Source organism: Alosa sapidissima, chromosome 1, assembly GCF_018492685.1.
Source record: "Alosa sapidissima isolate fAloSap1 chromosome 1, fAloSap1.pri, whole genome shotgun sequence".
Taxonomy (NCBI): Eukaryota; Metazoa; Chordata; class Actinopteri; order Clupeiformes; family Clupeidae; genus Alosa; species Alosa sapidissima.
In genome coordinates, this window is record NC_055957.1 from 36,454,423 (window position 1) to 36,480,915 (window position 26,493).

Consider the following 26,493-nt stretch of genomic DNA (forward strand, 5'->3'; position numbering starts at 1 on the left):
TTTAAAGACTGCATTATTTATTTGTGAGAGGAGACAAAGCAATTATGGGTCAGACTGTAAGGTAGTTGTGAACATACACTGCAAGCACAATATGGCCAGAGGGGACTATGACCTACAGCCTACGAGTGACCTGCAAGGACCTTTAACACAACTGGTGTTTCCAGTGGTGCCGTGTGTGTCAGTAAGAACTACTCTCAAGTTGGAATGTGTGAAAAATGTATAGGCCTGTTATTATAAGGCTGTGTTTTAAAGTGTGAGGATAGGTGTGCAACATTCAAGTCGATTCTACCATAGGTGACAAACAGTTGTTTGAAAAAGTCTTAAAAATAAAACAAATAGCATCAAATCACACAGACTTAATAAAAAAAAAAGCTCCATGAAACACACACACTTGAGACCTGAACACTGGGAAAGCAATAATCAACATCTCTGTGGGCACTTTTTCATTTGGCATCATAGTCACTGTATGTACATATGAGATAAATAATTTTTACAAGAAAATAAAATCCTACTGTGCAGAAAACCAATATACACATGCAATGTATGCATTCAAAATGTTTTCACATTACTTCCTGTGATAGGAAACATTCATTTATCCTAATTAATCAGACTGAATGTACATAAAATGTTTTCCTACAGTTACACCCTGTTAAATGATCTTAATACACTCACTAACCACTTTATTATGTACACCTTGCCAGTACCAGGTTGTTTGCCTTTAGAACTGCCTTCATTATTGGTAGCATAAATTCAGCAAGGTGCTAGAAACATTCCTCAGAGATTGTGGTCCATATTGACATTGCACGTTTGTCGGCTAATGAGAATCCCGTTCCACCACATCTTAACGGTGCTGTGGAAGTCACCCGACTCTAGAGAGCTCATTAAGAACAGTGTGAGATGACTTGAGCTTTGACATGGGCCATTATCATGCTGGAAGTATCCATCAGAAGATACACGGTGGTCATAAAGGGATGGACATGGTTGGCAACAATACTCAGGTAGGCCATGGCATTTAAACTATGCTCAACTGGTAAAGGGCCCAAAATGTGCCAAGACACTATCCCCCACACCATTACACTACCCCCACCAGCTTGAACCATTGATACCAGGCAGGATGGATCCATGTGTTCATGTAGTTTACGCCAAATTCTGACCCTACCATCCGAATGTTGCAGCAGAAATCAAGACTCATGAGACCAGGCAACATTTTTTAAATCTTCAATTATCCAATTTTGGTGAGCCTGCACAGGCTGTAACCTCAGTTTCATGTTCTGAGCAGGTGTCAGGTGTGGCACGTGGTCCTGATGCTGTAGCCCATCTGCTTTAAGGTTCTTTGTGTTGTGCATTCAGAGATACTCTTCTGCATACCTTGGTAGTAACGAGTGGTTATTCGAGTTACTGTTGGCTTTGTATTAGCTTGAACCAGTCTGGCTGTTCTCCTCTGACCTTCTAACCATTCTCTGTAAACCCTGGAGATACATTGGGTGACAATTTGTGCTAATGGACAGTTTAAAAGGTGTACCCTAATAAAGTGGCTGGTGAGTGCATGTCTGATACCAGTTTAAAAAGTAGAAGTGATAGCGTGTCCCTTTTTTAAGTCCCACAGAAGAATAAATGAATACAGTTTTAATCTGTCAGCCATGATACTTTTCATAGCTCATTGTTTATGTCACATAAAGTAACGAAAGAAACCACTATTGCTTGTTTAAATCAAATTCTATCACAAACATTATACATATTATACAGCTTCTTCACAAAAACCTTGCTCCCCTCAAAGAAAGCTTGTGCTCATTGCATCTTACAAAGAGCTACATTAAGTGCTTCACTTGCTGGCTGCATAGTGCAGTTGCATTTCAAATGGTGTTATGTGCACAACCACTCAATCACACATGCTCAGTCACACATCAACCTTCTCCTGCAACAGAAATATTAAACTTATAGCAATCCCTTTTCCATGTGAACTAAATCACAGTGCACACTACTGTAAATTTTAACAACTGAGACCCACCAAACGTCTCCAACCTATGTGAACGGTGTTTACCCCATGCAGATGTGTGGCTAGTTCAGTCGCTCCACAAAATACAACACTTGCATCTTAAACATGCTGTACTTCCCCTGAAATGATCTATCTGAGGTGGGGCCAGTGTCTTCCAGTCTTAACCAGGCATTGGAAAAAAAGAAACTTGATGGTGAAAGACTCCACCCATACAAATGGCATGCAGTGAAACATAATGAAATGGACAAAAACTAAACAGGATTGCAAATGGCCCACATTAGATCTTCTGTTTTGGTTTCCAGAACTTTCCAGATATTTCTTCTGCCACCAAAGACAATATATTTACATTTACTTACATAAAATATTTAACTTGTGACTATCACTGTCAATTCAACATTACTAGTATTTAACAATAATTGAACTACATGTGATTTTTGTAGATGGAAGCCTCCAAGTTAACATAATATGAACTCATTGTAAAAGAAAATTCACTGCCTATTTTAGGTGTGCACTACTGAATGATCTTTTTGTCATTTTTCATTTATTATCACTTTTGTGCAGCATCAAAATTGAGAAATAATTTTCCAATCACCCTTGTTGTCTGGGGTAAAGAAATAAAATGATTGAAGATATCATTGGTGATCGAAGGAAGGAGGTCTGTAACACAAGAATGGCTAAAGACTTAGCAAGTGATGTTATTAGTGATTTTCTCTCCTAAAAATAACTAGGGAATGTCATACAGTAGTGTGCCTACAAAGCTCAGTAGATGGAGACAGACTGTGTTGAACGCTCTGCTCTTTCCTTGTAGAGTCCACACTAGTGCATGTAGCAGATATTTTGAGGGTCTAATTCATTCACACGTTTCCATTCAGTCTGCATCAGGCCAGGCACCTCTCTCAGGGCACTTCCTACACTACTGAGATGGTACCTCAGGGGTCCTGGTGAAATGGGGGAAGATGAGTGCAGAGGAATCGGCGTAGGCGTCCTACTGGCAGAGTGCAAATAGACAGGAAAGGTGGTGGTGGTGGGTGGGAGATGGAGGGCTGAAAGGCATGAGTCACTGCAGGTAGCGGTACACTTTGAAACAATGGTTCCCAGAGTCCGCCACCACAACATGGCCATCAGAGGTGAGGGCCAGACCCTGAGGGCCATACAGAGGGTCCGCCGATGTGTTGATGTAGGACAGGAAGGAGCCACTGCCATCAAACACCTGCATCAGAGAGACCCGTTAGTACCAGACAGAGGAAATCGGATAAAAAAAAAAAGGGCACCGAGTGGATTGTGAATAATGTCTATCAAAATATGAATATTACAGGCATATATATATCCACTACATTCTCCTATGCTCGAAGGCAACGGTCCCGCTGGCTCCAATGTGGCTACGCATGTGCATTCGCCATCTAAATCAATTCATTTGAGATGAGTGACCCTCACCTGTATCCGGCTATTGCCCCAGTCTGCCACTATGATATTGCCATTGATGTCTACTGCCACCCCTGTAGGGGCATTAAACTGTCCATTTCCTTCACCATTGGACCCAAACTTCAGTAGAAACTCTCCCTCTGGATTAAATACCTGCAAATATAAGGAATGATGAAATTCGGGACACCCTGTTATGGTTACACCGGCATGATTGTGGGTCTGAGTAAAGTGTGCTGGTATTTCTATAGCTTACCTTCACAGAATGGTTGTGGAAGTCAGTCACAATTATTTCATTGTTCTGATTCACTGCAGCAAAATGTGGGCCTAGAGGAGAGAATGGCCTTCACTATTCAGTTCAAATGAGATGCTTTTCCATAACTCATTGGATTCTTGACCAGAAAGAGACAGCCAAACATGTATTCAGACTATACTGTACCTGCAAACTGTTTGTCTCCATTGCCACGGCTTCCAAACTTGGTGACCAGTTTGCCGTTGGTCTGGAAGATGAAAACACAGCAGGCCTTGTTGTCCACGACGATGATGTGGCCGTTGCGGTCTACGGACACACCCTTTGGTCCCATCAGCTTCCCAGAGCCAATTTTTGCCTGAAGAAACAGATGAAGAATTAAGGCAGATGACATAACTTCTACCATTGATGTTTCATTATAAACCAATACAAAGGCCTACTAAACACCAGGGGATAATTGAGCAGTATATTTTATGGTATGTGGGGATTACTGTTGCTTAGGCTGTCGTTGATTATGACACACAACATTTACTACGGTTTGTATACCGTAATGACATGAACACCCCATAAATGAGGGCTTTGATAAGTATTTAAGATGTTGGCATTTCTCTGTTTTTTCATGTTGGAAGATCTAACCCACTGTATTTTATTTGGACGTATAATGAGCTTGACAAACCTACCTTGAATTTCCCCTCACTTGAAAAGATGCTGACCCACTTGTTGTCATAGTCAGCAATGATGATGTCACCATTTGGGTGAACTGCAACACCTGTGGGTCGCTGTAGTTGCCCCGGTGACCGTCCTCGTACTCCAAAACGGCTTTTAAACAGTCCATCATTTGAAAATATCTGATAGAAAACCACAAGCCTTATCACATAGCCTCTTATGGGGTACAAGACATTTACAATATAGTTACAGCATACCAAGGACACAAATTGAGCCTAATCTACTCAGCCCTCTGCATGGAAATTGAATTCCTGCTGTAAAATTTGGTTCCCATGGTAACCTACTGAGGGCTGGAAATTCAGACTATTTGTGCCGAGTCACGGTGCATCAGCTGTGAATGCCCATTGGCAAAGGCCTACTCTATTCAATTACTATAATCGCACAATCTCCGAGGACTTCCCATTTAAAGGTCACATTTGTCAAATATTACTATATATTTGTACCTGAACACACTGATTGTTGCTGTCTGCAATTAAGACTTTGCCCAGTGAAGATGCTGCAACTCCCTGCAGGTTGGTAAATTCACCTTTATTTCTTCCCTTTGTACCTGGAAAACACACATATAAATTCCAAATCACAGAGAAATATTTCACTGACACTAACAGAGTGAGTTCTTAACATCTGTGACTCACAAGGGGGTTGTTAAAAAATATATATATCATTATTGGGAAGGACTGTATTGAATCTCTTTAAGAAACCTGACAAATTCTTGAGAAGTGGCATTTCTCTAAACCAAATACTTAAGATGATTAACTTAAGACAATTCTCCTGCCTTTTCCAATTATGCAGTGGTGACTGACTGAATCCCTTCTTTCAGTCAATGCTAAAAGCGTTTGAAGCCCCAAAAACAAACAAGGACAAAATAGGACGTGTGCACACACACGCTGGCCTCATCCGCACACACACACACAAACACACAGAAAATACAGGCAACAATAATGACTCCACACACTATAGTGAAAACCATAATGCAAAAGTAACCATGACAGGGGAAGCTGGCCTCACCGATGCGGAACATAAGGTCATCCTCGATGGGGTTCTCTTTCCTCTTGCCCGTGCTGTACATGCTGGCGGGCCGTTTGATGGCACGCTGCTTCACATGCCCGCTGCCCGGCGACTTCAGGCGCTTCTTAGTGCCGTCCACCGCGTTGGCGTTGAGCAGGAGGTCGGTGGACTTGGTTGCCCGGATGGTGAAGGGGCTGCCCTTGATGTGCTGGTCGTAGAGGCGCAGCGAGAGCGTGTAGCGGCCTTCACGCGGCGCCGTGTACAGGAACTCGTAGGTGCCGTTCTTGTGGTCCAGCACCTCGCCACTGTCAGCCAGCCCCCCGTCCGGAGACGCCAACTCCGCCGCCAGGCACGCGCTGCCCATCTGGCACAACTCCCCATCCTTGTCCTTGGTTGTCACGGTGACGGAGGAGGGGCGCCCAACCACACACTGCCGCAGACCGTCGCCAGTGGCAACCGTTTCCGCAGCGACAGCGTTGGTGGTGACGATGGCGCCCAGGTTGTGGATGGACTTTTTCAGGCCCTCCGTCTCCACCAGGAAGTCCAGCTGGTTGTTCTCCTCGGGCTGCAGCGGGAGCTCCTGATTGGCCAGCTCGCGCAGGCGCTCGCTCATCTGCTTCTTGACGAGCAGCACCTCGGCCTCGGAGCCGTGGCTCAGCGCCTGCTCCGTGAAGCTGCAGCTGCTGCTGATGCCCTCCTGCCCCGACAACAGCGAGTCCAGCTGGGCCTGCAGTACCTGCAGCCACAACACAACACAACACACACACAAACACAAAACACACACACTTATCACTCTGTTAAACGGCATTACAGGATATATACAGCAGGTAGGACACCGGAACAAACTTCAGCAGACTGATGTTCAAAATGATGTTGAGATGAGATTAATGGTGTTACTAAAACAGAGAAGAGTTAAGAAAAGCAATCAGGACACACAACATTTCATAAATCCACAAAAACAAGGACAGATTCTTCACCAAAGAATGTGAGAATATAAAAGTCTGTAACATGCAAAAAAAACAAAAGCAAAAGTAAATTCACAACCATGCTTTCTCTTCAGCAGTGGGGCACTGGGGGAAATATTTACAGCTCTGGGACCCTGTACTTTGACCCACTGCTGTTTCTTTCCATAGTAGACAACAGTTTGGCTATGCATTTTGGGACACTTTTGCCATGAATTTGGGTGAATGCTTACCAACTACAGGTCACAGAAGCCTAAACTCTGAAAACAATTACACATTCATACTCTTAAATAGATTTCTCTAATCGGTGTCAGATCAACAAAGTAGCTCAGCAACTCGCCGTTTCCCATGACAACCATTTCCAATGCCATACGTCTGACCACTCACCTCAATTTGTTTGGCTTCATCCTCGTCCTCCACTGACGCCATATAGAGTGCTACCTGACCCTGCTAGCCTAGCTCTGGTTACTGGACTGAAAAGCAGCACAGCAGAGGCACTCACAGAGGCACGCACAGGCACATGCACAGACAAACACACGTCACTGTTTACTCGCCATATAAAGTGTGCAGATAAGAGGACCATAAAAGCCCTCGCTGGCTGGCAGGCACACCACACCCTCTCCCGGGTGATTCATCACCATGTGACTGGGAGCAGGCTGCCAGGACTCCGCACTGGGACAGTGAGTGGCTGGGCTGGCACCTTACGTCACGCTGGCCTCAGCTCCCAGATTCACTTTCACATTGATTGTTTACCAGAACAGCTGCGCCACAGACACACAGGGAGCCAAAATGGTGGTGTGGCTCGGATAAATATGAGTTTGTAGATAATCCGTGACTGTAAATGACAGTCTGAGAAGCCACAGGTGATTGCAGGGGAGACACTGTCAAGATGAATGTGATATGAAATGTGTACAACATTCAAGATTTACTGTGATTTTTCAAAAAGAAATATAAGGGTATTCATTATTTCAGACCCGTGTGGATTAGGGTCACTCAAAGATGCTGACCACAAACACTACATCATATGGTATGTGCCATGGAAATGGAAAGGTTTGTTATAGAATTTCTTTCAAACTCCTTCTCTTCTTGCTCCTTCAACACTTTTGTCACTTTGCATCAGTGCCCAAAAATACATGTCAGTGTGTTCTCTCACTCAAAAAGAGACATGTGAATACCATTTCAGAGGAGAGCTAAGTGCTGAAGATCATTTAGCTGATGTAAACCAATTTTCAGAACTGCCATGATTGATCAATAACTAACAAGGCTATGAGATCACAGCTGGTAGTGACATTCCTCAAGGGAGCACAAATTCATATGCTTGGAACAGACCTGTGAGCATAACAGTAGAAGAATGCCATGCTGGATAGCTACTGACTAAACCCAAAAATAACTTTGACACTGCATACAACATTCAGCTACCACTGACCTTCTGTTTGAGCCCATAGTTGACCTCCAGCTCCATGAGAAGCACGCTCTTGCGCACGTTGAGCGTTTTCTGCAGCTCGTCAAACGTTGCGTGGATGTCCTCCTCTATAGAGGCCTTCTGGTGGGTCAGCTTCTGCAGGATGTCTGAGAGAACCTGCAGGGCCGTGTCGATCTCAGGGAGCCTGCAGACAGGAGAGAGGGGGATGCACAGAGAGGGAGGGAGAGAGAGAGAGGGGGACCAGTGAGAGGAAGGAGAGCCAACAGTCAGGCCTCAGTACATTCGGTCACTCGAGACTTTCTCCACCCTGCAGTCGTGCGACGCGTGCGTGACCCTGAGGCTCACCTGCTCTTGACAGCGTCCAGCTGGTCCTGCAGCGAGGCCTTGTGCTGCTCCAGCACGTCCTTGAGTGGGACGGTGGGGTGCTCAGCGTGCTCGCCGCTCGTGCACTCCTCGCACATGGCCGTCTCGCACGGAGGACAATAGAACTCCATCACCTGGCAACCACAAACAGACAACAAGCAACTTCAAACAAGTTGGACAAGGTAATTATCCGTTTGTCATTTGTGTTGTCAGTAACATGTTTAACCATTTTATTGCTCTACACAGCACAAACTGCTGAGCAGCAAATGTGCATTTTCACGTTCTGCTACTTCTATTAGAGAAGTTAGGTCAGACACTTCCACCCTTTTCAAGATTTGTATGTGACCGACATCCTGGACATTGAGGTAATGAATAACCCTGAAATGATTTCAAGGAATTGTAACCAATCCTAAAGGTGTTTTTCCCCAGATCATTGATGTGGAAAAAAGGAAAGAAAAGCAGCATAGAAAGAATCTGATGGAAAAAATTAAATTGTTGCTTGGCCAGCCTGTAATCTTTACAACGCACTGAGCATAGGACCTATGACAGATTGAGTTTGTGAAAAAGCAAAGCACTAATCAGTTGGTCAGGGACGGGGGGGGGGGGGGGGGGGGGGGGGGTGTCAGTCTTACGTTGCCTGCATGGTTGGGGCAGGAGAGGGGCTGTCCGGTGGCCACAGCACTGATGTTGTCGAGGGTGCTGCTCTCGTCACTGCTGCTGTCGGGGCTGCGCTGCAGGACGTCCATCAGGTTGGTGATGAAGAAGTTGCTCTGCAGCGCGGACACACCCTTCTCTGGCAGGATGGACGTCTGCCGGCACACAGGACACGACAGTGTGAGACTGTGAGCCGGGATGTAGTTCTGCAGACACCTGAGGGCAGAGCACATGGCAGAGGAGGGGTGAGGGGCACCATTTTTGGTTACAGGGGAATCAAGATCAGAACTTGAACAAAGTTATGCTTCCAAAATTACTATAACAACAATGTTGAGCACAGTGACAAATATTTTTTGTGGAAGTTGCAATCACCTCTGGAAGTTGCAATCAACATCTGGACTCAGTACAGTAAATGGAAAAGCAGACCATTTATGTTCATTTATGTTCAATGATCACTCATATTTAATCAAATTCTCTCCTGACCTCATGATGAACTATGTATATTCAATAAATCTATACATTCACTAAAATCAGGTGAGTTTTGCTTTCTTGTCATTAAAAGCCTTACATTCCATATTTTCAACAGAGATATTTTATCCCATAAAAGAATGGAAAACGAGTCCGAGGGATACAAGTCTGCAGTTGCAGCTGGATGTACATCCAGTTGACTGAGGAGAGCAAGATGGGTGGAGTACCTTTCACAGAAGGTGTGGAGACAGGGGAGGACTTTGGGGTTGTCGTAGCGATCGAGGCATATGCTGCAAATCAGGAACTGCTTGTCAATCTGACGCACCACAGGGCTGGGGAGGGTAGCAGCACCTTCACTGGCCATCCTAAAGCCCTGGCACTGGAGTCCAGCAGTCTCTCTGCCCACACCCTGCACACAGCACAGCACAGCATGGTCAACACACAATATAAACACGTCATTATCGGATCAAAATATAACTGCTTCAAAACATAAGTCTGTAACAGACGGCTGGAGTTCTGAATACTTATCTTACATGCTATTTAAGACTAATTCAAATGTTCAGTGAGCTGCTATTGTATTGAGGCTTTTCACAGGTATGGCCAAGCTCTCTGGAATGCCCTCTTTCACTCCGCGGTCTTTTAGGGAAACACAGTGGTCAGGCGCAGAGAAAGAGGGGAGAAAACAAGGAGTTTGGAGAGGTCAGACTCAGGTCATTGCACCAGCACACAAAAGTGCCTTCCAGTAATTGGGTCCAGAAAATACCAGAGCGGTCATGTCCATTGAGTGCTACCAAAATGGGGGAGAAAAGGCTGCATGCTGTTATATTGTCAGGAATAATAATAATAATAATAATAATAATAATAATAATAATAATAATAATAAGCTTTATTTGTATAGCACCATTCATACACAGAATGCAGCTCAAAGTGCTTTACATTTGAAGCATGTAACACAATAATAGTCAGTCAGTCATTATCAATCACTTTTCTTCATTGCTGGGGCCGTTTATGATCCACTCAGCAACATATCAAAAATATAGAAAAAAACATGTCATAAGACTGGCAGCCTTAACCCTTTACCCCCCACAAGCACGCCATATGGCAACTGTGGCAAGGAAAAACTCCCATATTCCAGGAAGAAACCTTGAGCAGAACCTGACTTAATAGGGGGAGCCCATCTGCTTCTGGCTGGCTGCGCCCTCCAATGGCAGCAGATGTAGAATAATCTGAAAAAGTATTCTACAGGATAAGATGAGTTAACTAAAAGTTTTCCTGTACAGGTATGTTTTCAGATCTTTTTTAAGAGGCCTGTCTGTGCCCCCAAAAGATCAAGTGTTTCACGCCACAGCACAGCTGAGACAACGGCAAGTGTCTGAGAAGCTAGAGCTTATGATCACTATCCTACACTTTATATTTATTCTTTTCATAGATTTGTATATATTTTTTAACTTATTTATCTTCTGGTGTACTTTCCTACTGTTATATCTGCACCATTGTAGTACTAAGCAACTGTAAATTTGACTTTCCCTTTGGGAAGTTTCTATCTATCTATCCATCTATCTATCAGTGGGAAGCAACTCACTCTAACTTGTTCATGCATTTTGATCCAACTTCGCAACTTCAGCTTACGACAAGTGAGATGTTTATAGAAATTTCAGATAGCTGACGGCAGAAGCAATGTACCAATGCAAGACACATTAACCATGTAGATTAGCAAGACAGTTAAATATAATGATGAAATTAGTCTTGTCCTAAATGGAACTGTCTAGGACTCCTGTGACTCCATAAGCACATTTGCTGCATGGGGACTAATCTGCCCCATTTCTCATTTTGGACAGAACAGTGCCCTTCAGCTCCCTCCAGCTGGCTGTTCTGAGCACTTTTATATTTATGTCTGGCTGGTGTGTAGTTAAATGAATCTAAAAAGCCGCTTTCAGCTGGTTGTGTGTGTAAGGTAGGTTCTCTATTCCCAATGTACTTTACTCAAGAGCTTCCATTCATATTAATAAAGAACACTGGCAGTTTGAATTAAATTAAGATTTGTCTACATGGACAAAGTCAAAATCTTAACTCAAAGATGTGAAACAAACCTGCCTAGCCAAGTGATTACATTATACCCCTCCCTGTGCCCTGGGTATTTCTCAGTTCATTTCAGAGCAGTGGGTTTTTCTTCTCAGAGAAGGGTTACATCCACCAAACCAAACAATATCATTTCATAAACCACCATAGCATTCTTGTTTTCTTCCCAAGCTTTTAGCTGGCGTCCCAGAGGATTCTGAAACAGCACTTTCAGTGATAAATATTTGATGGAATAAACAGCATCCCATGATATACACAATGTGCATAATGTTACCAAAAAACATCACATTCAAGACACTTCAACTGGCCCTGCTCAGTGCTCTACAAATGCATCAAAAACCTGAGCAAGTATTGGAAGACATTCGGTGATATGAGGGCAACCACAGCATAGTGTTCTATTCTAAGCAACTTCAACATAATGAATAATTCAATGCATACATACATGTCCTACTTGGAACCTGCACATCCAGGTACTAGTAGCCCAAGTCCTGGTTACCACACTAGCATGCACTTTATCCATAGAACTGCTATGAATGAATGTAAGATTGTGGCCCAGCTATTTATTTAAATAGGAATACTATTTAAGTAAGATGAGACAAGTATAACATTTCTCTATGTAATAAGGTCGGTATCATAATCAATCATTGGTGAGCCTTCTATTGACTAACACTTGGACAAGACGTTAGACAGTCCTGCAGTGTCTTGAACATTCACCTTTGTGCTGTGCTACTCATCCATCACCCCTGCTCCCTCATCCTGAGCCCCTACTTCTCATTCCACACAACATGAAACACTAAAAGATGGAGAGACGCAACAGTAATCATGTGCAGAAAGAGCTCAGCGCTTTCTTTGCACATCTTCCCCACTGCAGTTGCATTTTCAGGAATCAGTTGCATTTTCAGAACTCTGCCGTGTGAGAGAGAGAGAGAGAGAGAGAGAGAGAGAGGGAGGACATTTGGCATCTGCAGCACATCGATGTGTGTCACCTGGCCTGCTCAGGTCAGGGCGAGGCCCAGATAAAGAACACAGACAGCGCTGAGGGAGAATCCCCAGGGGCTGGAGCGATGTTCTGAAAGATCTCTCAACGAGAGAAGGTGCCGTTGCCATAGCAACAGAGGGTTCAGTCATCGTGTGACCTCTGGACCTACAGAGCCACGTGACAAGACCCTTGACCCTGTGGCTGCTCTCTCTACTTACTGTAAGTATCCCAGACTAGTTAGATTTCACAGAAACACAATCTTTTTTTTTACACCTAATGCATCATCTGAACAATTTATTTATGATAAATGCATTTTTATAACTATAACTTTTATCTACCTTAAACAAAACATGTGTTAATAGTTGCTGGTCACTTAGAAAACATGAATAGGGACATATATATAAGGTACATAAAAAAGTTACTGTGCCTCATGACAGTAGTGGCACTGACCAAATCATTACATAAGTTGAGGTGTACAGTAGTGCCTCAACAGGTGGTTGTGTGCATTGCAGGTGGCTTAGTTGGACTCACTGACAGATTGAATATTGAAATGCCTTCAGTGACAAGAGGATCATATGTAAAGCCCTGGCATGTTTTCATTTCCTGGGATAAGACAGCTACAGCAGTACATCCAAGGACCAGAGCAAAGACGTGCAACCACATTTACAGAAAACATAAACAAACTACAGAAGAAAATGAAAAGGAGAAAAAAGAGATTCCAACAAAAAAAAAAACATAATTGCTTGAAATAATAAGTAAGAAAATAAAAATAGAAAAGGTGAACAGGTCTTCCTGTATCACTTGTGAGGAACAGCATATGTTATAAACAGCTTGTCAAGGATGAGCAGATGAGATGAACTCCACCCTGCCCTGGATGAGTGGGATGTTACTCTGCCACCACCATATTTCTCATTCAGACGTAGACAGAATTGATTACATAATATTTACGTAAGACAGCTAGGGGATCCTAAAAAAAAACTCCATCTTCATTCTCAAATAAAAATGTCGTCACAGAAGACTCAGAACCATAATTACATAACCTATTGAATCGTTAGACACACAGACCATCAGTCCGAGGCCAATAAATTAAATGCATACAATACCAACATGAGTCATCTAAATACTTGTATAAGTCACAGTATGCAATACAAATGCAGATACGATATCAGCAAACAGCATTGTAACTCGTCACTCGTGCAATATTTTCAAAAATAATCTTCCACAACCAAACTGACGTCAGCTCAGGAAACATAACAGCAATAACATGGACGCAACGCACCGAGTAGAGGTTGTGGCCCCTGCGGTGCACAGGCATTCAACAGAGCCCTACCAGCTCCCGGTCATCCTCGGAACACAGCAGCCCACATTCGCTCGGCAGGAGAAGGGCCAGCACGGGTCATGGTAAAGGCAGCAGCTGATTCACACGCGGCTACGCCAGAGAGCGGAGGAGCGCACACGTCAGGTAGAGAAAGGAGAGGGGGATTTAATGACGGAGCAGGAGCAGAGTCATGTGTGTCTGGGTTCCCTGCCAAATGAAGCTCAACAAGCCCCCCCCCCCCCCCCTTCCTACCTCCCCAGAGTCTCTCTCTCTCTCTCTCTCTCTCTCTCCTTCTCTCCTCTCTTTCTCTCCTCTCTCTCCTCTCTCTCTCTCCTCTCTCTCTCTCTCCCCCCCCTCCCTCCCTGTCAATGCTCATTACAGCATACCTGCAGTGCATTCTGGGACTGAGATGCAGCAGCAGCAGCAGCGGTGGCAAAGCGCTGAGATTTGGAGCGAGAGGGCGGGCATCAGCTTACGTAGATTAGGGGCCAGCCAGTGGGATGAGAGAGAGAAGGATTAGACAGGGAAAAGATGCAGGAGACACAGGGAAATAGAGGGAGGGGGACCAGTGGCTGTCAGCAAGCAGCGTCTTGCTGACTCACTGCACTGCTGCCAGGGAAACACACATGCACACACACACAGTCACACACACACACACACAGAGCCCCCACTTCTGAACACAAAGCCAAACTATGAGTACACAACCTAGGAACTAAAACTGTGAAGAGCAGAGGGAGCAAAACAACTAGAGAATGGCAACTAAGCATAGCAGCACAGTGAGACACACGTAATGCATCCCTCTCTACTCTTCTGCCTTTTGAATCATCCACAGCCCTCTTTCTACTCAACAATCTTGTCTGGATCAATAAGTCTCCTGCACCTAGAGCATTAGCTCTAGACAGACCTCCAATAACCCATTACAGTCATTACAACAGAGGGTGAAGCACATCAGTATGTAAGTGCCACTCCATTGAGATTTGCCTTCTACCATGATTATTATGACCATACTGCAACAAAAGAACCGAGAGAGTAAAACACTGAGAAACAAAAGAAATGTCTATCCAAAACAAATGGCTATCCAAAAGAAAAGTCATAGCAAAACAAATGGCTATCCAAAACAAATGGCTATCCAAAAGAAAAGTCATCCACCAGCAATCACCACCAGGCCACATAATAATACTCCCTTAAAGCACCAACAATTTATTTTCAGACAAACAATACCAAAACAATCTGGCTGACTGTGTCTGTGACATGATGTTTTGTCTGTTGTGACAGCTCACACTGGAGCTGAAACTCACTAAACCAGACCCTGACCAGATGCCAGAGGCAATAAGCTCTATAACATGGTAACATGGTAACAGGAACAGGTGTCTGATTGCACAAACACAGCTGAATGTCTTTTTGCGAGAGAATGCATGAGAAGACACGCAAGCATGCAAATCACCCCAGAACATGGGTTCCAAAAGCAGGCAAATCACCCCAGAACATGGGGTCCAAAAGCATGCAAATCACCCCAGAACATGGGTTCCAAAAGCATGCAAATCACCCCAGAACATGGGTTCCAAAAGCATGGAATATCAATTAGTGACTTGGTGGCCACATTCATGCTGTCCAAGGAAACAGGACATGGTTTTGCCTTCCATATTTCAAAGCCTGTGGCAGCTGAGCACAAAGTCTGTCATATTGAAAATATTCCAGTCCATTTCCTTGAGACATCCCTTCTGCAAATGTGAAGCAATGGCCTCCTATTATAACCTAGAACAATGGAGATTTATAATCTTTGTCATACATAAGAAATATGGTACTTTTGAGAGACTCCTAGAGTAGAAAAACAAATGTATGTCATAAGAGACATGAATGTCCCCTTTAGCATACATAGAGAGGATGTATGGGGCACTTTTAGAATGATCTGAGTTTATCAACTGGGATTACATTGATTTGTGATTATGGGCCCACTGTCCTCATTAATTACTTCCCCCCTCGGTCCCGGGCACAAATTGGGTGACAAATCTACTGTTTTCAAAACATGCACAGTGATGACTGATTGAGCATGCCCAGGCTTTGTGAGGAGGCCATTTCCACATTGAGAAAAGGGACTGCACACGTCTGTGGGGGCAGTAGGAGCAGCCATTCACAGAACAGAATAAAGCACAACATTGTATGACCTCACAGTTGAGATATGCGCTAATTATCACCAGTCCAAGGTCACTCGTCTCCCTCTGCTGACTGATCCAGACAGAACTCCAGTGAGGACGCCATCCCTGAGGCTCCTCCGTTCCCCTCCCCTCCTCTCCTCCCTCCAGACGCCAGATTGACTATTACATCAGCGCTCAGTCAGTTAGAGGGAAGTACATGAGGGCTGTCTGCAGTCCTATCTAGTACAGGAGGGCTATCTGCAGTCCTATCTAGTACAGGAGGGCTGTCTGCAGCCCTATCTAGCCCTCAAGTAAGAAGGTGACCGCAAGAAAGGGAGATTGAGAATAAAAAGGCTTTGTAGTCTAAACAGTCTGCTCTCCAGCCTACTGGTGTACAGCTGAGCCATGGACAATGGTGGAGCCACTTCAATTACAGCACTCAACAACAACAGGCACTCAATAATAACATACATTCAGATGGATGGCAGGAAATGGAACAGACTCCAAAATGACAGTCTATTTCACAAAGAGCACATATCCAAACGACAAGATGTGCTAGATTTAGATCTCTGACACAGAACAGAAAATAGGGCAATTCCACACCTTGCAGTTTAACTGTGAGAAAAGCTGACAAGCTGACTTTTTTGCACGTCTCACACACACACACACACACACACACACACACACACTCATATAACAGACAGTGTAAAATAATCTGTTGAATGTCACTGAAACACTCTTCCGCAATGAAGTATACTGGGCCAAGCAACTGGCTCATTCCGATTGCTGTGCATCTGTTTTTACTTATGATGCAAGGCATTACGACAGAACATAACATATGTACTCACCCTCTCTATATAAGTCCAGATGTAGCCTTCATAGGTCTGCAGTTGTCTTAATAGGTGTGACTAGTATACGGTCCTGTAACGCTATGCTAGGCTTACTCTCCAGCGCTACAGCAGATTCTAGAGCACTGAGGTCAGCTATTTTGCTTCACCCAGGCCTTGGCCACGGTCACACAAACTGGATGACAACAACTACAATGATGATGCTGGCCAACCGCTGACCACTGTTAACATAAACAAGAGGTGAGTGTCTGGGGGAGTGGGAGTGGGGGTGGGTGGGGACCCTGTGCCATGAGTGACATCAGTGCATTGCTGAAATGTCACACAGGGGCTATCAAACATGACAGTGGTCTGGTCACATGGCTGCAGTGCCCATGCAGCTGTGTCCCATCTGACGGATGCTGCACACACACACACATGAAATCCGAGTGCTGGCCTCGGGCCGGGAGGCTGGACGCTCCCGAGGGTTGAGAGAGAGGCCCTGGATGGGGAAGCGGAATCCTGACCGCCTCCTTAATGGCCTCCTTATGAGGGACCATACACGCCCCAGAGCCTGCAAACAGCTCAGCCCAGAGTTACGGAGCACAGTCTGAGCCTCTGCCCTGTACTCACACAGACACAAACAAACAAGCACAAACACACACACACCACAAATGACCTCACCTCACACATATTTAGAACCACACAAAGACACATGCATTTCCTCTTCAAATTTCTCTTCCAGGAGCTGACACTCACCCAAAATCACACACTGCAAAAATCTGCAGTGACACGTAGGGGAGGATGACAGGCCAGTACTGTTATGAGAGATTGGGACACTTTTCAATTCAACTATATTTTAACTGTCACACTACGTAAACAATCCAGATAGCAACAATCTAAAATCTTAGCTTACATGAACTATACAGCTTAATGTTTATGACAAGGTAACACATTGCAGGGCTACAAGTTACCATTACGCAACCAAGGGAGAATCTGATTGCAGTCCTTCAGAAGTGAATGAATTATATTGTGCATGTGTCACCAGTCCAGACAGGTGCAAGTTGGGAGCATGTGAAGCATGTGCCTGCCTTTCCCTTTTCCCAAACAGCAGGGGCTCACACTCTGCTCTGAAATCACCATCATTACCAAGGATCCCCATTAGCTCAAATGGACAAAGCAACACCTTGTCTACAGTTTGCACTGAGACGAAAAACATGAACAAATTAACTTAAAGGGGAACAGACCAATAAAGTGCTTGTTCTTCCATATCAATAATTACCCTATAGAAATACACAACACTAAAATAGGAATGAATCCAGATATACAACCAAACAGGATAGTTGTAGAGATGGGGCCAGTGGTAAAGCTACTACATAAATCACTTTTAAATTCAGGACACAGCAGGGGGCCATTACAGACAATTTGCTTTACATTAGAAGCAGACTGAGTCATCCATGCATGCCTGTTATTTGTCTATCAAATGATCCAAGCCAGTGGTTTTTCTGTCTGTCTGCAGGTTAGTGAGGGTGGCTTCTGCTCAACATTATGCAGACACTCCCCCAACTAAGCACTACCAGCATCAATCACATGGATGTTGGATGAGAGGGGGTTAAAGATCTGCATACAAATGAAAAAAAAAAATGTTCTCTGCAAGCTTTCCATGTCGCAAGCCTTCTGTTCACACACACGCACAGACTTCTCATCAGCAGATCTATATGTTCAGTGATAGAGGATTATGGTGGCGGACTGCTCTGTGGTCCCATGAGTCCCCTCCCCCCAGTCCCTGTAGCCTCCAGCACATGTGTGCTTCCACAATCTTGTATAAAGACCTTCCAGATATAAAGACCCAATGCATCACATTAACAGTAGGATGAGATGCAGGATGAGATGCATTTCTTCCCGTCATACAGTATATGTATGATCAACTGTGATTATGAACTGAAAAGAAGATGACTACAGACGTCTATGTAAGGCCATGATCAAATACAGCTATGGTCAAGCCATTGTCACACAAGGACAGATTAACCATTCAGATGAACGGAGGGAGAGGCACACAAAGACTCGTCTCTAGTGGCGATGGCATCGACTGTTCTGGTGGTGACCTCATCTTAGGGAACTGTGTTAATTTTCCCCCAGCTGTCCTACTGTTGCTGAGGACTATTACATCTATTACTGACCAACAGAGATGTCATCCAGCTACTGTTGCTGAGGACTGCTACATCTATTACTGACCAACAGAGATGTCATCCAGCTACTGTTGCTGAGGACTATTACTGTACATCTATTACTGACCAACAGAGAGGTCATCCGCAAAATCTTCATTCATAACATCTTGCCTGTGCCAACAACAGTGAAGCTTCAGTGGCTTTATGAGCTGCCAGTTATATTTTTGTGGTCACCAAACAGTTGATGTCTGGACCCAATAAAGTCTTTTATAATTAAACTGTAGCAATATAATGTGTGGTGAACAAAAACCCTGCACAACATCAAATGTCTAAATTAACTTTAAATGTTAATTACATTCATTATGCAGCATTTGTTTATGGTGGAGGGCAGGTTATCCAGTTATGTATGATAAATGTTTATAGGCTTATTATGTACATTTTACTCTAATACTAAACCACAACTTAAGAACACATGCCATTTGTACAGATGTGGTACTGCTGTGCAAACACTGGCAAACCTTTGTACTGTTAACTGCAGCATTCCAGATTTGTTTCACGTTTGCTGCTATGTGAACTGATGTGATTCTTTCTCACTCCTTTAAGTGGTTACATCTCGGGGCGGCTCTTCTGTTGTTGCATCGATTGACACTGAGACCTCTGCTGTGTCTCTCAGCCCCCACGAGACCAGGGAGGCCTCTCGAGTGAAGAGGCCCCAACATGAGGATGTAGCACATGCTCATATTGTGCATGGTACTAAAAATACGTTCTCAGCTCTCCACCACACGTGCAAATGAAAAAATGAGGGCAATCTTGTCTCTTTCCTGTGTAGTAGTAACAGAATGTTGATAAGTGAGCTGTTGCACTCTGAAGCACAACATGCTTCACAAGCATACTGTTTGGTATTCTGTGAATGAAGACCATGTAAAGAATCATTACAAATAAAGAAGCCATCCTGCTAATGTCATTTGAAGAAACAGTGATTCACCGTCAGTGGAAATGGGTTGCACTCGTGTGTTGTGAGGACTGTGAATGCAAAGCCAAGCATGTATGTAGGAGGCTTGACAAAGATATCTTGAATTGCCTTCACGTCAGGGCTCTCCTCAGATAGCATGCATCTGCAATCAATAATGCCCCCCCCCCCCCCCTACCCCACACCACACACACACTCACCCCACCCCACACAGGCCCTCTTCCTCTCTGAACCCAGAAACACACAATCTGCTCTCTCCATATCTGTCTCCCTGTGTGGGCGTCAGTTGTAGTCTGTGAACAAAGATAACGTCATTGAAAGCAACACCAGAGGGAATTGGCGCACAATATTCAACAGTGTCTGGTCTGTGAACAAATGTATGTATTCAGCAACTATCATTCTGGAATTGTTCTCCTGATGACGGCAAAATGGTGCGATTTCTACCATAGCCTACTATTCACTGAGTAAAATTGAAGGTTACATGAATCAGGTCTAAGCTGTAGGCTACAGAATTATGTGAGTTAGCCTATAGGGTTCCTTAAAGAGTCAGGCAAACAGGTGGCATGTCGGCCTGATGATGGTGACTGACCGAAACCATCAGGCAATGGATGCGCAGCTTATTTTATGGCTGCTGAAGCCTATCTGTCACACACAAAAACTGTTAACTGCTAAATGTAGGCTATCAAATAAATGAAAAAGGAAGGCCATCGATGTCAGTATTTGGCTGTTAGTTACTGAAAACAAACTAATCAGCAGCTTATCCCTCCAAAATGGTAATGTGCACTTCATGTTTAAATGGACAACTTGTTGTGATGTGCGTTTAATTGTAGGCTACCCACTCCGAAGGATCCAATGTTGTAAGCTAACCTCATACGCAAAAAGCTGGCATGGTTACCAACTAGGTTGTCCCTTAGGGATCCGTTATTATTATTCTTATATCTGAAAAGCATTGATGTTTCAGCACCGAAACCTTGTTGCACGAGAGAAAACACTGACGCATTTTTGTAGAACTTCAACGAAACTGTTGTGATTTCCTGTTGATTTGAGAGCTTCGTTACAAGTTCACACACTACGAACGATGATTAGCCTACTGAGGCATAGGACTACTTCGCTGGAGATGATTCTCGGGGATCAGGATCTTGACAGTTTAAAACTATAGTCTTGGCATCATCCACATCAACTGTGGAAAAAAAACACGGTGGGGATGCTCCCTTTTCCCATCCCGACGAAAAAAGTAAACACTTACGTGAACTCCATGGCTGCACTGTCTAGCTTTCCGGATTGCGTGTAGCGTAGGGAGGACCGTCAGGACAAGCTGTTAAAATCAATCGTTTCCATTCTGCATAGCCTAATGTGCTTCGTAGCAAACACAAACGTCGGATTGCGCGAGCTGTCAGTACTCGAACACGAGGGGGAGGGTCGTGTTGTCATTATAGTGTGGCGACCAATCAGTAAAATCCATATAGCTTGTAGGCGGGGCCCAACTCTGGCTTTTAACCCTAGATCAGGGCAAGAGGTCAGAAGCTAAAGCTTTGCAGTGTTTAACTCTCCAGTGAGCAGTAATCCATCTAATTGCCTTGTCTAAAATCATATGCATATTACACCAACATTAATGCTGATAACTTGTATGATCCCATTTCCTATTCACATACCTATTGTATCAAGCCTATGACATGGACAAACATACACATAAAACACATACCTATGTGACAAGACATGGCATGAAGACAATATCTTAAAACCTTGAACAAGTTTCAAATCATCCTAAAAGCTCCATGTGTAATTGGAGTGTCTCAGGGCTGACAACATGTTATAACCATACATCTCCAAATTGTGAATTCCCTACATCCCTCAGAAAAGCAGGCTAAACAACAAAACAGTTTCCAATGCCACAACATATTATACAGACAAGACACATATACAAGAGGTTGGCACACTTCATATAAAATTAAGAATTTTGTCCCAAGTAGCCAACATGAGTGATCTTTTATCTTTTGCAGGGGCCCGGATAAGTTGCCGCTCACTGTTCCGAGTCGCTCCCTCTGGGCCTGTAACACATGGACAGGCTGATTGTCCCAACAGGCACTAGGAATCGCTGAGTCACACAAAGCGGACTGTGTGGGGGGCTGCTATCGCCCAGGATACAGCCTGTTGAAACTTGGACATCTCATCACAAAAAGCAGTACAACAGGCACACATATAAGGAAAAAGTTGCAAGTGAAATATTAAAGGCTCCCCTTGCCTAGTAAAGACCTTGCAATATTGGCATACCATTTCACGACGTGTGAACAAAGACAAAGAAAACAACTGAGGCAATCTGACCATCTGACCTAAAAGAGGCTGACATACACTGCCAAATGTCTCACACAAACCAGTACAATCAGTAGACCTCTAAATGTGTTCGATTCCATGAAACTGTGGATTTATTTTTATGCTCATAGTGTATTCTCTTGATGCATGTGAACCAAACCGTGAACATATTCACAAACACACAGATAGATAGAGAGAGAGAGAGAGAGAGAGAGAGAGAGAGAGAGAGAGAGAGAGAGAGAGAGAGAGAGAGAGAGAGAGAGAGGAAATATATCAAAAATAGCTCCCAGTGCACACTGGAGTCCTGACAAGGTGATGGACTCTTCTGTTTTCACATTGAGTTGTCAAGGCCGAGGAAGAACAATGAAAGGACTCTTGGCACCCACTGCCATGTTTTACCAAAACAGGATGCCACTTAGGGACGCTTTCTCCTTGGATCTGTGGTTCAGTCAGAATGTTATATGAGAGTCTATGAAGCTATAAACAACAAGGAGAAACAACAACTTAATGTCCATGTTCATTCTAATGTGAACTTGCTATAGACAATACAGTCTTCCAGACTTCAAGGAAAGCAAAATATAAAAATATAAGAATTAAAATGAACTCATCACTTAATGCTAGACTAAGCAACACAGGTCAGGTGTTAGAATCCTTGTGCTATAGGTATGAGTGGAGTGGGATACTACCATAATGATGTACTACCATAACAGCGACGACAACAACAACAACAACAATAACCACGAACCAAAGAAGCAAACACAAAATCAAGAACAAAGCCATTCAGGAGATGCACTAAACAGTTCTGTGTTTCAGGTAGGAGCATTGCAAAAATTAAAGAACATTTTTCACAGCCGGACTTTGCTTACTATCACCAAAAGACACCAATTATCATGTAGGCAAGCTTACAGCAGTGCCAATAAGAGTTTGGGTGGTGATTGTAAGTTTCTGCATGCCTAGGTAGGCTTGTTTAATACTGATCTCTAACATATGCCTGATATATAACTGGTTAGCACTCTGGACTTGTAACCGGAGGGTTGCCGGTTCGAGCCCCGACCAGTGGGCCGCGGCTGAAGTGCCCTTGAGCAAGGCACCTAACCCCTCACTGCTCCCCGAGCGCCGCCATTGAAGCAGGCAGCTCACTGCGCTGGGATTAGTGTGTGCTTCACCTCACTGTGTTCACTGTGTCCTGTTTGTGTTTCACTAATTCACCGATTGGGTTAAATGCAGAGACCAAATTTCCCTCACGGGATCAAAAAAGTATATATACTTATATATATATATTTGTTACTATTGTTAGACTTGGCAGACACAAACTAACAGTCTGACCTGAGTAAACAGACGCACTAGACTAGTGCATTCTGACTTTTAGCTTTCATTTCATCTTTGACACTGGCTTGGGTATGGCAGCAAAGTACATGCATCTCAGCCTAAATAACTTGCCTTCAGTATTTCATACTAAACTAAACCTCACCACATTTTGTTAACACAATCGTATGAATATAACTGTGAAGACATATTAAAGACATATAAACCTCAAACAGAACACATTTCCATCATGTTCCATCATCACTAAAAATGTTTGCACATACACATCAAACAATCTTTAAACTATTTTTAAATAATGTGAAAGGACAGCAGTGCCGGTTTGTATAGCAGCTCAGAGTGAGTTGTCATTTTGATTGGCAGATAAGTATTTCTTACACTTTGACACCCTCTACTGGTGGAGCAGGAGAATACAACCTGTTTATTGACAGACCATTTCATTTGATAATGGTCAGCCAACAAACAGGTAGTCTGCATGACACAGCCTAGAGAGTTGGTTCTGCTTGTTGTTCACAGCTTATTATCGCACAGCCACCATCAGTAATGCCAGCTGTACCAGTCCCATGCCTCGTGCCCATCGATCCAGGAAAACATCGGGTCATGACACTCCGATATTCTACACCCTTGGGGAAAATAAAGTCACGCAAGAGCCGAGTGTGCTGCCAAGCTCGAGCCCCATCAATAATGATGCACAATAGCTTACGAACAACAAAGAGCCTATACTGCATGCTGATCTCAAACAATAATATGGGCCTCTACATTTTCCTAGAATTCTGCCACAACGAGATGGTTGACAGTCAGCAGAAACTTCCCAACAGAACCCTCCTTTCTCACATTTTACAGTTATCTTTGTCTCCACGTCGCCCCCGGTGAAGAGAGTGCTTGATGCACTGCACTTCTGTTGCACCTGACAGTCTGATCAAAGGGAGGCCCATAAAGTCCCTTTGTTGCAGCTCAGCCCTGCGTTGCATTCCACTGAATCCTTAAAATAATAACTGGATCAGTCCAGGAGCAACACTGCACTGCAGTAACAATTATCCCACATAACCCAGCACTGCAGAGGGACAGGACTACTTCCACTTCTGCTCTCCCCAGCCTGCCGTTACTCAAGCAATTAAAATGGGCTCACATCCAACAGGAGAGTCTTATGCAATAGTACACTGCTGCACCACACAGAGACCTAAATTGCTACTAAGAACCGAAGCAAAACCTCCTCAAGCTGATATTTAATGCATGCACACATGATTCTGCTACATCTATGACCTGTCACTGTGAAAAATCAAAAAAGATCATAATAAAAACAAACAACAGATTTTATACTTGTATTTGCACATTCCACAAGACTGAACATCTTAATATTTTCACAACATCCCTTTCTCAAACTAATCTGCAGGTGTGGGCCTATTTTGATATCTACAAATAATATATTGTTCAATTCTTTATCACCCCTTTCAATGCAAGCATGTAATTTTATAAACATATAATTTTATAAACATATGTTGTTAACTCTTATTCTAAAAACATATCAGTTCAGGATGAGCTTAATGATGTCCTCACACCATGCTTTTGGACATGAGGAGCCATGTCAGTCCTCAGGCTGAAGCTGACAAGAGAACAGTTCCTGGAACAACTCACATCAGTGTTATTGTTTAGTCACTGTTCACACTATTCCTGTAAAGTTTTTCTTTGGTAACTATTACTAACTCTTCTTATTGAATATAATGACAGAAATAACATCTGATCGATGTAAAGTCTGGTCAATGTAATGACATCTGGTCGCTGTAAAGATGCAAAGTTAGATACTATATGCTCATGTTTATGGTTTCATATGGTTGGCTTTGGATGGTAGTCTAAAGTTAGGGTTCAGATGTTTATATGGACCATGATGCCCAGCTTAGATAAACATTCCTGCAACAGAATCAGCATTCAGTTTAACTGCTTTATCTATCCTACTGCACATCTCTGTCAAGGACTCACAAAGTAGATAGAAGAGAACAGGCTGATTTCTCTATCCAAATTAGGTAGGTGTACACACGTTAAAACAAATGCTATTCTATCAACATACAAGCAAATGCAGAATGACACGAGTTGGTCAAAATATTCCGAATTGCAAAACAAGGACTGCACAACTTTTTAGTTGCTACTAAAAGGAGCGGAAATGAGAGACGTGATTCTTCAGTGCTCTGACTGTAGGCTACAAGATGCGATCTACATTAGAAAACATTTATCAAATGTCCATTTAGTCTGGTGAAAACGGCTAGAGTAGCAGAGCGTCTGATCCTCAACCCTGGGATGGCATGCATGCATGCATGTTTAGCCTACGAGGACGCCAAAAAGATCCATGCGTGCATGCATGTCCCACTAACTGACTGACGCACCTTGTATCATCTTTGAATAACCCTTCATTAGCATCTTTTTAGAGAAGTTAATTTTGTTACCATGTAATGTTACATTAGGCTACAGCATTTCCTCAATTAATCTAAGCATGTGTGAACACATCAACAGCAAGCAGCATGTCAGAGAGTCAGCGTAGATAACTTAACAAATAGTTACTCAGTTCAGCCATTCCCTTCATTCACTCATAATAAAAAGCCCTGTATGACGAGTCCTCGGCTAGGCAACTAGCGAGACATAGGCTACTTACTTACTCACTCCTGTGCTGTGTCCTTGCGTTTGCGTTGGGCAGCAGTGGATGTCCTACATACAGATAGACGCTATAGGCTACCCGCAATACTTTCTCGTTGAGATGTGCAGCCAAGACGTCCGGGCAGGGACTAGGAGAAGTTGCTGTTCCTTTCATCCGTGCAAGGAGAATAATAGCATGCTTTCCTATTTACCTCGGTGTTACTGCAGTCACATGGAGGCTTTACACGAGAGTCCCCCAGTGGAATAGACATGCATTAGTCCAATCCGTTTTCACGCACGGCGTTATAAATTATTATGACCGCCGCGCAGCGAACCGGCGGTCATATAGGTTTAGTTAGATTTTTTTTTTCTTTTTTTTTTTTTTCTTTTTCGCATGTCCAAATTTCCGTCAAGTATTCCCGGGACACTGAAAGACCGGGGTACACGAAATTTGGTGGGCATGTAACCCCACATGGATAGCATGGAACCATCGTTT

General features: G+C 43.7%; 1 protein-coding gene across 7 annotated transcripts; it reads right to left on the reverse strand.

The window, feature by feature from the left end:
• Positions 1-26,254, reverse strand: trim2a (tripartite motif containing 2a). 7 transcript variants are annotated; one of them, XM_042094160.1, is made up of 12 exons: positions 26,025-26,254; positions 9,494-9,675; positions 8,777-9,014; positions 8,127-8,278; positions 7,785-7,965; positions 5,397-6,132; positions 4,835-4,938; positions 4,346-4,513; positions 3,855-4,023; positions 3,672-3,742; positions 3,431-3,571; positions 1-3,206 (listed from the first exon to the last, which is right to left on the reverse strand). In XM_042094160.1, the coding sequence occupies exons 2-12, from the start codon at positions 9,628-9,630 to the stop codon at positions 3,054-3,056; spliced, it is 2,250 nt and encodes a 749-aa protein (XP_041950094.1). In that variant the 5' UTR covers positions 9,631-9,675; positions 26,025-26,254; the 3' UTR covers positions 1-3,053. The 7 variants fall into 7 exon arrangements, with proteins under 7 accessions (XP_041950094.1, XP_041950092.1, XP_041950091.1 ...); XM_042094158.1 differs by having other exon boundaries at positions 26,021-26,254; XM_042094157.1 differs by having other exon boundaries at positions 26,017-26,254.
• Between the last annotated feature and the right edge of the window lie 239 nt (positions 26,255-26,493).

Excerpts from the sequence above, each read along its gene's own strand:
- trim2a (XM_042094155.1), bottom strand. The coding sequence starts at position 13,639 with ATGCCTGTGCACCGCAGGGGCCACAACCTCTACTCG. Across the intron at positions 4,514-4,834 it reads GCAACAATCAGTGTGTTCAG|ATATTTTCAAATGATGGACT; the intron begins GTACAAATATAT and ends GTTTTCTATCAG. Across the intron at positions 3,572-3,671 it reads TCCACAACCATTCTGTGAAG|GTATTTAATCCAGAGGGAGA; the intron begins GTAAGCTATAGA and ends TTATATTTGCAG.